Raw genomic sequence first — 13,488 nt, 5'->3', positions numbered from 1 at the left:
CCACTTCCAACTTGCCCACATCCAGGTTTTTGGAAATAGGACCAGCAATCAACCTACTGGAAAAGGATGGCCAATTAAGTGGTTATAGTTGATTGATTGATTGATTGATTGATTGTCAACATGTACCGAGGTACAGTGAAAAGCTTTGTTTGTGAGCAATACATGCAGACCATAGTAAGCAAGGATGTACAGATCAGAAAAACTTAGAGGCTTATAGGTTACATTGCACAGGGCATGCACTTGGCAAGCGTGTTATTAGCAAGATCAGCATTATTTGAGGCTACAGAGTCCATTCATCAGTCTAATAATGGCGGGGAAGAAGCTGTTCCTGAACCTGCTGGTGCATTTGTAATGTGCATAATGTGAGTGTGTGTACTATTCAGCAATTATTTTAACTGTAACTCAAATCAGTGGTGTTTTCTTCGACAGAATACAGGTGAAAGGAACTGACAGTTCCTGGATCCAGGAGATCAGTGCAATACCACATATCTGCTGATACATCAATTTCACCAAGGCCCTGTAGCTACCTTACCAACCTGCTCTAGATGGCCACTGATCCTGATTCACCTTCCTGAGCATTGTGATCTCTCATCTCCATTTTTACAAACCCCTCCATATGGTTTCCAATCTCTCACCTTGTTCCTTTTCCAATTTCTCCTGATCTTCTAGCTTCTGGTCTTCCCCTGGCTACCAGCATGTCCATTCCAATCCCTGTCTCCCCAGTGCTGCCTAGCTGTGAACCCTGATCATCGCCAGCTCTGTAATTTTACACAAAGCTGGACCATGATCTTCCCTGGAACCCTAACCACCTGGCATCACAGATCTCATCCTTCCTTGTCTTCACTCAAAAGGCTGTACCTGGCAGTATAAACTGTATCCTCTTGACACATCTCAATCTGGCTGGTCACACCCAGGAAACAATGACAAAAAGTATTTCTAACTTCAGCAGACCATTTGGGACCCTTGTTGTTCTGCAGTTTCTGACTTTGAACTAGTACCACTCATCCCTCTCATCTTTGATTTAATGTCCATCCCAACAGGAGCAATTAAAACAAGGTAAGCCATGCAAGTCAAAACACAAAACTTGTGGACATCGTCTTTAATGTTTCAGTTACATTCCTAATGCTTACAGACTCTTCATGAGTATGTCTTTTGACTACAATCAATATCACAAAACCATGTGTCGTTTGGGTTAAATCAGGCATTTTGTTTTCTAATCTCTTTTAAATCCAGGATTTTAAGTATTCCATATATTTACAAAAAATAAATATCACAAGGTCGGTATAACAGTGATTTTGTTACGATTCAGACCTGGGCATCATGTTCAATCTCCTGAATATCCCAAGATGTTCTGAAGGCAAACAATTAGCTAAGCCTCAGTGCAGAATGGTATCTGGATTAATCATTGGCAGTTTAATGAGAAGAAACTGTGCTTGCAATAGTTGATTTAATGGATTATTCTTGGGAAAAATACTTCACATAAACTGCAATTTCAAGCAACAATTATTCCTGTGTAAATACAATGAATAGCAAATACAGTCATGAACAACAGGTTTGCTGTAACAAAGCCTAATCAGAAGAAACTGTCAAAAAGTGTGGAAAACCTGTTTCTTCATGATCTGCTGTCGCATGACAATGATCAATGATCGGCAATAGCCCCCCTAAATTTTCCTTGTTATGCACAGCCTGGTTATTTCAGTGTAGCTTTGTATTTGTTGTGCAGCTGCACACTCAGTACCTTAAGGGGGCCAGCTTGTGAGCAGCCTGTTGCCATGATTGTACCACAGTCATGCACTTGAGCAGCTTGGAGGGAGTGCGAGCATGGAGTCATACCTTTTACGTGCCTGCCTAATACCTTCATAAACCATATCCTAAAAATAAGGAATTTTTTTCTTGTGGGAGCATTCAGTTCCACCTCAAATACAATTTGTTGTTGGTGGCTACATAATCTTGAACATAGAATAATTTGTCCATCTGTAAATTGCATTGCAGTATGTGATATATATTAAACATTGATCAGCAAAGACAAAATCCAACATGAACATATATTCTGCAATTCACATTTTGATATTCACATTTCATACAACTTACATCACAAGAAGGGGAGCACAAAGCCAGATACAAAACAACTTAACTCATGGAAATGTATGGAATAATCTTCTATTTTGCTGAGATCAGCTATCTTGAAGGGTTTCCATTCTTCAAATGATAGGTATCCATCATATAATGCAGTAGCTTATAAAACCGTGATTGTTTCTGAAGAATTCTGGGGATACTTGAGAAAGCCTGTAAAACATCCTGTCACATTGCCATGGGATCGCATGATTATGGAATTTATTTCTCCCTGTAGGTGTAAAGTCCAAGCAACAGCACAATAGCACCAGTTTGTTTTGGCATAAAATTAAAATGCACTGACAATAATAATCCTAACCAATGCAATACAGGTATTGGAGGTGGTATGATCATAGTTTTTGAAGAATGGTTGTCAGTTGTTGAATGAAATAGATCCTGCAAGCAACATGCTCTATTTTCATTCCAGAATCCACTACACAGCAAAGGGGCCTAAATAGTGGCAAGGAATGGGGAGGTCAAATTCAAACATATCGTCAATCCAATTTACCAGTACCATCATCTGTGCATTACCAAGGTAACAGTGGTGTTTGACATGTGCATGAACAGTATTCTATGGACCTGCTTATCAATTATATCCTGATGAAGTAATGTCTAAGAATAGACAGTAAAATGGATGGAATGAATGATTTTTACTTGGACTCTTGGGTTCTTTCTCAGATAGATGGCAGCATTGAATGAATTACATGCAACACCAACCGCTCACTGTCCAACGAATCTATCAAAATCTTTACAGCTCACTCATTCTAACGGAAAGTCTTTTTTATGTTCACTGAAGGTTCAGACATTCAAGTCAAAAAGCTTTGTGAGCATCTGCACATCAAAACATCTCCATAATATTGGAATGATGAGGAACAATTCTTATGACTTAATTGAAATTGGAAAATAATAGAGCCATTTTCATAGAGTCATACAGCATGGAAACAGATCTGTCAGTCCAACTAATTCATGCCGACCACATCCCAAACTAAACTAATCCCAAGTGTGAGAGTTTGGCCTCCAAACCTTTCCTATTCATGAACTTACCCAAATGTTGGTTAAATATTGTAACTGTATCTGCATCCACCACTTCCTCTAGCAGTTCATTCCACACACCATCCACTCTATGTAAAAACGTTGCCCCTTACGTCTTTTTTTAAATCTTTTCACCCTCACCTTAAAAATATGTCTCCTAGTTTTGAACTCCTCCACCTGAAGGAAAAGACCTTTGGTATTCATCTTATCTATGTCCCTCATGATTTTATAAATCTCTATAAGGTCACCCCTCAACGTCCCAAACTCCAGTGAAAATGTCCCAATCTATCCAGCCTATTTTTATAACTTGAACCTTCCATTCTTGGCAACATTCTGGTAAATCTTTTCTGAACGCTCTCCAGTTTAATAATATCCTTCGTTTAACAGATTTACCAGAACTGCACACAGTACGCGAGAACAGGCCTCACCAACGTCCTGTCCAACCTCAGCATGACATTCCAACTCCTATACCCAAAGGTCTGAGCAATGAAGGCAAGTGTACTAAGCACCTTTTTAACCACCCGTCTGCCTGTGTCGCAAATTCAAAGAATTATCCACCTGAATCCCAAGGTCGTTCTGTTCTACAACTCTACCCAAGGCCCTACTATTAATTGTATAAGTCCTGCACATGTTTGCTTTACCAAAATGCAATATCTCGCACTTATCCAAACTAAACTCCATCTGCCACTCCTCAGCGCATTGATCCAATTGATTAAGATCTCTTTGTAATCTTAGATAACCTCCTTCATTATAGAACCAATTTTGGTGTCATCTGCAAATGTCCTAACTATGCTACCCATATTCTCAGCCAAAACAATTACATAAATTGAAATCAAAAGTGGACCCAGTACCGATCCCTGTGGAAGCCTGAAGGTCATGGGGTTCCAGTCTAAAAAACAACCCACCACTACCACTCCTCTCTATCTCCTACCGTACAGCCAATCTTGCATCCAATTAGCAAGCTCACCCAGAATCCCATGTGATCGAACTTTACTAATTCGTCTACCATGTGGAACCTGAACAAAGGCTTTACTAAAGCCAAGGGAAACATCAATCTTTTTGATTACTTCCCCAAGAAAATCAATTAAGTTTATGAGTCATGAGTTCCCATGCACAAAGCCATGCTGACTATCTCTAATCATTCCTTCCCTCTCCAAACGCATGTTAATGCTATGAGCTCCAACAACTAACCCATCACTGATGTCAGACTCACAGGTCTATACTTCCCTTACAGTCTTTCTTAAATAAAGGTACAACATGAGCCACCCTCCAGTCTGCCAGTATCTCACCCGTGGCTATAGATAATGCAAATACTTTTGTTAGGGGCCCTCCAATTACCTCACTAATTTCCCAAAATATCTTTGGACACATTTAAAGTCATAGAGATTACAGCATGGAAACAGACCCTTCAGTCCAACTCATCCATGCTGACCAGATGTCCTAAATTAAGCTAGTCCCATTTGTCAGTACCCGGCCCATATCCCTCTAAACTCTTCCTATTCATATACCCATCTAGATGCCTTTTAAATGTTGTAATTGTCCCAATCTCCACCACTTCCCACATTTGATAATGCCCTGTGATTTATCCAACTTTACATTTTCTAAGATCTCCAGCACCTCTTCTTCTGTAATGTGAACTGTTTTCAGATTATCAATACTTATTCCCCGGAGTTCTCCAGCCCCTATTTCTTTCTCCATGGAAAAAAAGAAACTGACATGAAATATTCATTTTACATCAATCATCTTCTGAGGTTGACCTTGTTGATCTTTAAGGGGCCTGATTCTCTCCCTAGTTGCCTTAATGTATTTATAGAACCTCTTTGGATTATCCTTAACCTTATCTGGCAAGGCTCTCTCTTATTCCTTCTTTACCTTCCTGACTTCCCTCTTAAGAATGCTCCTGCACTGTTTATACACTTTAAGAGATTCATTTGATCTCAATTGGTCTATAATCTAATATATGATTCTTCTTTATTCTTGACTAGAACCTCAATATTTTTATTCATTCATTGTTCCGTAATCTTACCAGCCTTACTCTTCACACTAACAGGAACATAATGCCCCTGAACTGTCTTTATCACATTTTTGAAAGCCTCCAACTTGTCAGTCATTCCTTTACTTGTAAATATTCTACTCCAATCTAACTTTGAAAGTTCTTGGCTCACTCCATTAAAAGTTGCCTTACTCCAATGAAGAACTTTAACTCTTGTGGAAGGCTTACCCTTTTCCATCACTATTTTAAAACTAATAGAATTATGATCATTAGTCCCAAAATGTTACCCTACCGTCACTTCAGTCACTTGCCCTGCCTTAATTCCCAAGAGAAGGTCAAGGTTTGCTCCTTCTCTAGTGAAAAATTTACATTCTGTTAACGAAACTTTTCTTGAACACATTTAACAAATTCCTCACTATCCAAACCTTTAACACTATGGCAGTCCCAGTCAGTGTTTGGAAGATTAAAATCCCCTACTATTATAACCCTATTATTCTTATGTATATCTGAGATTGCTCTACATATTTGCTCCTCAATTTCCCTCTGACTGTTCGGGTGGGGCCTATAATACAATCCTATCAAGGTGATCATGCCTTTCTTATTTCTAATTTCAATCCATATATTTTCACTGGACAATACTTCAGAAATTTCCTTTCTAATTGCAGTAGAAATGTTTTCCTTAATCAAAAACATCACTCCCTCTCCTCTCTTGCCTCCCTCCCTATCCTTCCTATAGCATCTGAAACCCAGAACATTGAGCTGTCCTTCCCTCAGCTAAGTTTGTGTAATAACTATGACAAACCAATCCCATGTTTCACACATGCCGTGAGTTCATCATCCTTACTGTAAGACCACTTGCATTAAAATAAAAGCAGTTTAATTCTTCAGAGCTACCTCATTCTCTGACTTGCTCATCTGTCTTTTCTAACTAACTTGCTTTTTTCTGATTCAGAATCATCCTAATCTGTCTTTCTATTTTCGCTACTACTTAGGAATCCCGAAACCCCCTCGCCAATAATTTAAAGGCTCCTTGATAGGATTGTATTATAGGCCCCACCCAAACAGTCAGAGGGAAATTGAGGAGCAAATATGTAGAGCAATCTCAGATATACATAAGAATAATAGGGTTATAATTAGAACTTGCAAATCTTTTCACCAGGATATTGGTCCCTTTCCAGTTCAGGTCACTTTTGAACTGCTCTTTTCTACCCAAAAGAGATCCCAATGATCCAAGAATCTGAGCAATCTTCTACTCAGTAACCAACTGGAAAAAAAACAATTTCTACCCCGGTATATTTTTCACTTCTAGTCATTAAGTTGAAAAGGAAGATTGAAACTCATCTTCCAGCTGAATGCCAACTCTCCATGTCAGTGGAATATCCAATACCTGTCAAACCAAGTACTATCCTTTCTGTTTTTGTCTCTCAAAATACCACCTGCAATTCTAAAATTAATAGATGGTTTCCAAAATTAGGCTAGATGTTACACAGAAAGCTTTAAACGGTTTCCATCGAAGTGGTTGTGTGAAGCACCACTGTGCAATTAGCTTAATTCACATCTCCCTATTCTTGGTTGTTCAATTTTTTTTCCCATTTCTCAAGAGTTGAAGTTCTGTTTAATTCAATGGAATTGCTTCGTATAAATTATACAAAGTTCTCTCTGTGGAGACATAATCAGAAATTCCTGAGAGTGACACCAAGGTTAGAATTAAAGGCAAAAATCAAACTGTAAGAACTGAGATTTTGGGGGACCAGGGATGAAAACGAAGGTAAATTTTGGTCTTTTCTTGAATGTATCTACCCTCACAATTAGAAGGAATTTATGCACCTCATCCCTATGTCTCTGTCTTGTCCTTTGCCTACAAAGAAAGTGTTTCAAATCTGTTGTATACGATTTACAATTTCCCCCAAGAGTCTATCAAATTTTCCAAGGTCATATGATAAATGAAAATAATAAATGCCAACTTAGCTGAAATTATTCTAGGGTCCGTGTAATGAAGAACTCAATTGTAAACACTGGTCTGGAAAAATGACAATCAAAAATTATTCCTAAAGTTCTGGTTACAACTTTCACCCAGTACTAACCTCTGGTGACCTGGAGTGCCAGATGTACGTATGTGTCAGGAGCAGGAGCAGTATTTTTGCTTCTTGATTCTGCTGCACCATTTAATAAGATCACGGGTCGATCCCAACTCCATATTCCCACCTAATCCTGATACCCTACCACCCGCTTGCTGTGACTATTGTTTCAATTTGCTCAGTGTGGAATTGCTCTTTCTCCCCACCATAGCCATTCTCTGATTGCAGTGGCAATGTGTTTTTTAATCAACCTGTTCAGAGATTGAAATAACTGCACAGAGACCGGTATCCTGTCACCAAGTCACCCTTTATTTGCTTGTGCACAGTATTCCAGCTGTGGCCAGCCAGCTCAGAGTTAGTCCACAGGACTGAGGAGATTCTAAATCCCCTGTTTTAATATATATATTTTTTTTTAATATCCCATTCTGCTCTCTTATCCAGTCCGATGCTATTATCCCATGTGGCCCTATTATCTAATCTGGCTCTAGTATCCCACCCTCCTCTGTTATCCAGTCCAACTCTATTTTCCCATCCGGTCCCATTTTCTGATCGGGCTCTATTATCTAGTCTGACCGTGTTAGCCAGTCTGGCATGTTATCCCATCCGGCCCCATTTTCCAATCTAGCCCTTTTTTTTGTTCTCTTAAACAAACACAGCAAAAAACAATTAAAAAAATCCCCTGTTTATTTTGGTCAGCCAGAGCTTCCTGATTGGCCCAGGTTAATGACCCCAATCAACGATCTCACATCTACAGGATCCACCTGGTTCCAATTACTAAAGAGATGTTACAACATGTCTCAGACTTAAGGCTTCTAACCCAAAGGTAGTGACAATACCACTGTGTCACTAGACCCCCTTCTGAAACACTACATCAACTAACCTGTTCCGGCATATCTTCACATAACTTTGGGGCAGTTGGGTTGTGAACCCAGGCCTTCTGGTCCAGAATTGGGGACATTATCAATGCACCACAAAATCCTACTATGCATTACCAGACTCTCTGGATTACTAAACTAGTAACAATACCACTATGAGCAATTCCATTGCTCAATTTGGTTAGCACTGCTGCCTCACAGCGCCAGAGACCCGGGTTCAATTTGCACCTCAGGCGACTGACTGTGTGGAGTTTGCACATTCTCCCCATGTCTGCGTGGGTTTCCTCCGGGTGCTCCGGTTTCCTCCCACAGTCCAAAATGTGCAGGTTAGGTGAATTGGCCATGCTAAATTGCCCGTAGTGTTAGGTAAATGTAGGGGAATAGGCCTGGGTGGGTTGCGCTTTGGCGGGTCGGTGTGGACTTGTTGGGCCGAAGGTCCTGTTTCCACACTGTAAGTAATCTAATCTAATGGCTAGATGTTTCATTGGCTTCTCCCCATTTTTTTCATAAGTTGGACTCAGTGCTGGAGAATACTTCCAAGTTAACACTGGTCCATGTTTTATCCAGAGTTTCCATTCAAGCTTCCAGAAAAAAAGAACCTAATGAAAATGTTTGAAACAGATAAAAGGGAATGAATGTCATACTTGTCAACTATAACTCAGTGATAGTACTTGCATCCCTGAGTCATGTGTTTAAGTTGTATTCTAGAGTCTCAAGTGCAGAAGCTTAAATATAGTTTATATTTCCATTGGAAGTAGTTCAGAGAAGGTTGACTAACAAGATTCCTGGGTCAAAGATATTGTCTTACAAGGAAAGGTTGAGCTCACATATTTTGAAGTTTAGAATAATGAGGGGTGATTCAATTGAAACATTTAAGATCTTGGGGGAGGGGGATGGTTTCTGATCTAGTAAGAAAACCAAGGATTATGGGGTGGGGGTACAGGCAGGAAAGTAATGTTACCTACAATTTGCCATATTGTATTGAATGAGAGAGCAGGCTAGATGAACGAATTGGCCTACTCATACTCCTGTTATAATAATCTCATGGTTTTTTTGAGGGTGTGCTGCACTGTTGGTGAATTCAGATTAAATGCAAAACTAGTGGCCCATCTGTCTTTCCAGGTCAACATAACAGAGCCATATCAGTATTGTGGAGAAGCTCAGTGGATTTCTCTCTTGTTTAATATTTATCCCTCAACCAGCACTTAAAACACATGCCCTAGTCATTATAATGATTGGAATTTGCTGTGTATAAATTAACTGCTGCAATTTCATCAATTTAACAACAGATACATTTTTAAACAGTACTTAATTTGCTATAAAGCACATTGGGAAGTCCTGAGGTTATGACAGGCACTACATAAATGCTGGTTCTTCCTTTAATCATTACCCCTTCTAATATACAATCAAAGTTGTTAAGAATGGTTCCAGAAGTTGGGTAGTTACAATGCTCGACACAGGCAATTCTCCAAAATTTTGGGGGGGAGGAATTGAGGGATCAGTGACACAAGATGACAGTCTGAAAAAGGTGGGGCAAGTTTTGATGGCTTACTTGTCTCATGATGACGTTGATTTTGAAGGGACAGGCTGGGAGAGGAATGGGAAAGATCAGAGTCAAAAACCATTTTGTTTTGGTGTTTTGAGAGGCTTGCTGATTGAGAAGAAAATAAAGCATGACAACTGGTCTGCAGACCATACCTGGTTGCAATCAGCTAAAAGGGATAGTTGAGCCGGGGAGGTGACAAACAGAACAGAGGAGTGCTGACTCATCAGGGAGAAGTGGGTGCATGCTGTCAGGGAGAGCACTATGCAGTACAGCACTGGTTTGGCCATTCTATGTTCAGTAGTAGCAGAACTGGCCGCATCCAGTGATACTTCAACATTGCATCTTGGGCCCAATGATCTCCTAAGATCTCAGGTTGATTGGGCAAATGAAGAGTCCAGTGGGAACCTGAGTACTTCATTACATGGTGCCCACTAAAAAGGCTGAACTACTATCATACTCCCACCTGATGTTATCTAGAGAACCAGCCCATCTCAGGGAGTCACTCTGCTGCATGAAAGGTACCTGATGAATGAAGCTGTTTCTAAAAAGCCCAAGACCCAGCAACAACAGTTCACAGACTTAAAGAGAATTCTTCTCTCCCTGAGGTATTTCCATTTCAAAGAACCTTGTCCCTCTTACAGTACCAGTTCTGGCCTCTCTGCCAGCTTGAGAGCTTCGTGCATGCCCGCAGCAGAAAGTTTACGATTAATATTCCTGTACCTGCACCTCAGCAGATTGTGATAGGTTGTCCGCAGGTCTCTGTTGAATAGTGCATAAATGAATGGGTTCAGCAGAGAATTTGTGTAGCCAAACCACATGATCGTTCTCTCCAACCAAAGGGGTATACAGCTGCACTCAGTGCCACAGATGAAAGGTCTTGCAGTAGATAGTATGAAAAACGGCAGCCAGCACACAGTGAATGCCCCGACCACAATGCCTAGGGTCGTCGCAGCTTTCTGCTCCCTTTTGAAAATTGACATATTCTTCCTGTCATTTTTCAGAAGTCGGGCAAAGTGGGTGCATTCTTCTGATTCCTTGCGTGGTTTCACTCCTATTTTTGCGGCTTCACTCATGCGTTTGTCACCTGGCCGAGGGAAGCCCGCAAATGTATGTTTAGCAGCGCTCCTCTTAGCAGTCTTGAAAATCTGATGGTACATAAGCAGCATGACTGACATTGGGATATAGAATGCCACTGCTGTAGAGTAAATGGTGTAACCAAAGTCTTGGCTGATCAGGCAGACCTTGCCGTCATTGATGTTCTTGGCCCAGCCAAACAGAGGTGGCAGTGTGATGGATGCAGCCAGCAGCCACACACAAAGGATCATTTTAGCCATGCCTTTCCCATTCTGTCTGACCGGATACGTCAATGGTCTTGTTATTCCCAAATACCTGCAACAGAAAAGAAATGGTCATTGGCGATTGTTCAACACAATCACTTTCTATTCCTTTGAAAGTTAAGAAAAATGTTTATGTGTAGGACTGTCACCATAACAGAAAGGATCTTTGCTGGCTACACTTAATTCCATGTCCACAACTGAGTCTACAACAACTTGCATTGACATGGTGACTTTAGTATTGTAAAAGGCTCCAAGATGTTCACATCAACTGTGGGCACCCTTGTGGCACAGTTGTAGTGTCTCTACCTCGAGGTCAGGAGGCCTGGGTTCAGTCCCATCCACTCCAGTGGTGTGTAATAACATCTCTAAACAGGTTGATGAGAAAAGAGCTGATGAGGATCAGACCATTTCCTACGTATAGATACTTAGGGCATTGTTTACCATTTATTATACAATTGGTAACTCTCTTGATGCTTCTGCCAACCGCAAAGAAATACCAACTTCATGTGAATGCCAATAGGCTGGATGACCAACACTCACTGGCATAAATTCCATTTGGTGCAGACAGGATTAAAATTAAATGTAAATTTATCATTTCATGAAAGAAAAATAAATTAAACCTGCCACTGAGGGCTCTTGTGGTACAGTGGGAGTGCTCTTGCCTCTAAGCCAGGGGATCCAGGTTCAAGCCTCACCTGCTCAAGAGATGTGTATTAACATTGGTGAACAGATCAGTTCGAAACTATCACAGTTATAGTGTCCCTAGCTCGGAGCCATGAGACCAGCGTTCAAGTTCTACCTGCTCCAGATGTGTGGAATAACACCTCTGAACTGGCTGATTAGAAAATAGAGAGAAAACTCTGCCACTGAGCCACAAAAGGGTAAAGACGTAGGGTTGAAAGAATCTCTTAAAGGAAGAAGAGAGACTTGACTTGGTGAGACCTTTAAGGAGGATGTTGCGGAGCTTCAGCCCAGCATTAACCCTAACCCTATCACAGTTAAGGGCAGTGACAAACTGGTTAAGAGCTGAAAATTAGAGAAGTACAGAAATATCAGAGGGTTGTGGGATTGGAGGAGATCACAGAGAAAGGGAATGGGTGAAACCATGCAGTGATATCAAAATAAGGATGTGAATTTTTTTTTGGATTTGGGGGTGGCATGGTGGCTCAGAGGTTGGCAGTGCTGCTCACAGTGCCAGGGACCCAGGTTTGACTCCAATGTTGGGCGTCTGTCTGTGTGAAGTTTGCACATTCTCCATGTATCTGCGTGGGTTTCCTCCAGGTGTTCCAGTTTCCTCCCACAGTCCAAAGATATGCAGGTTAGGTGGATTGGTCATGCCAAATTGCCCATAGTGTCAGAGATGTGAGGCTTGGTGGATTTGCCATGGGAACTGCAGGGTTATGAGGATGGGGTAGCAGGGTAGGTCTGGGTGAGATGGTCTTCGGAGGGTAGGTGTGCAGTCAGTGATCTGAATGGCCTGCTTCCAAACTACAGGGATTCTATGATTATTTAACCTATTTTTTTTCTAATCAACCTGTTCAAAGATGTTATTACATACCTCTGGAGCAGGTGGGAATTGAATCCAGGCCTCTTGGTCCAGGGGTAGGAACACTACCACTGTGACACAAGAGAGGCTCTGAAAACATTCGCCTGAGATTCACAATTCTAGTCTCGGGATATTATTGCAATATATATAAAATGAAAACTTTTCTGGAGCTGCTGCAAAGCCAGTCTGGGGGCAAGAACAATTCTTGGTTCAAGTCAGGACATGGGCAACGGACTAATGGATAAGGACAAACCTATGTCAGGCAGGAAATGGGAGGTCAACCCAGAGAGATTAGAATTGTCCAGTCTTAAGTTAACAAAGTTATTCAGCAGCAGATGAGCCAAGGAAAGAGTGGTGTTGAGCAATAATATGAAAGTGTAAGATGAATGTGTGTTTGGGAGCTCACCTTATAGTCAAATATCACCCTGAGATTGTGAATTGTTTGCTTTGACCTCAGAGAGCTGTCAGTGAGAGGGATAGAGTCGATACTTAGAGAAGAGAGCTTTTGGTGGAGATGGTAGCTCCGATATTTAGGGGGCTGGAGGAGGTGGTGGCAATGTACAATTGAGTATCATGAGCTAAAAAAGTTTTCAGGTGATGCTGCTATGAAGTTGTTGGTAGATGAAAAAGAGGAGGAAGCCAGGGATGGACTCCAGAGTTAATGTTGTGGGAGTGAAACAATTGCCGGAGCTCTTCTGGTAAAGACTGGAAAGGTATAGGTCTAGATATTGATATAGATGTGGGCAATAGGGAAGGATGGCATGGTCATGGAAGGCATATAGGTTTAGAAGGAAAAGAAGGAATAGTTTACTACTGCCCCAGTCACATAGGATGTCTTTTGCAACATTAAGCAGTTGTATTGTGACAGAGGCTGAAACCTGACTGGAGGCATTCAAATAAGGAATTGCAGAGAATTTATGCCTCAAATGAGAGGTGATAGCACACTCAAGGACCTTGGAGAGGAAAGGG

At 41.0% G+C, this 13,488-nt stretch overlaps 1 protein-coding gene across 2 annotated transcripts in view; it reads right to left on the bottom strand.

Moving 5' to 3' along the window:
* Nucleotides 1–314: 314 nt before the first annotated feature.
* LOC122561070 (5-hydroxytryptamine receptor 7) overlaps nucleotides 315–13,488 on the bottom strand; it is a 48,911-nt gene continuing 35,737 nt past the window's right edge. Inside the window, exons 2-3 of one of the 2 annotated variants that reach the window (XM_043712437.1) lie at nucleotides 10,357–11,025; nucleotides 315–2,344 (exon numbers count right to left, since the gene is read on the bottom strand). In XM_043712437.1, coding sequence (XP_043568372.1) covers nucleotides 2,335–2,344; nucleotides 10,357–11,025 — 679 coding nt within the window. In that variant the 3' untranslated portion in view covers nucleotides 315–2,334. Of the gene's footprint in view, nucleotides 2,345–8,467; nucleotides 11,026–13,488 lie in introns of those variants that run through there. The other variant, XM_043712436.1, reaches the window with a different exon arrangement.

The sequence above is a fragment of the Chiloscyllium plagiosum genome, chromosome 22, assembly GCF_004010195.1.
Source record: "Chiloscyllium plagiosum isolate BGI_BamShark_2017 chromosome 22, ASM401019v2, whole genome shotgun sequence".
NCBI classification, from domain to species: Eukaryota; Metazoa; Chordata; class Chondrichthyes; order Orectolobiformes; family Hemiscylliidae; genus Chiloscyllium; species Chiloscyllium plagiosum.
The sequence above is the reverse complement of the archived record's forward strand: the minus strand, read 5'-3'. Positions and strand labels throughout refer to the sequence as shown.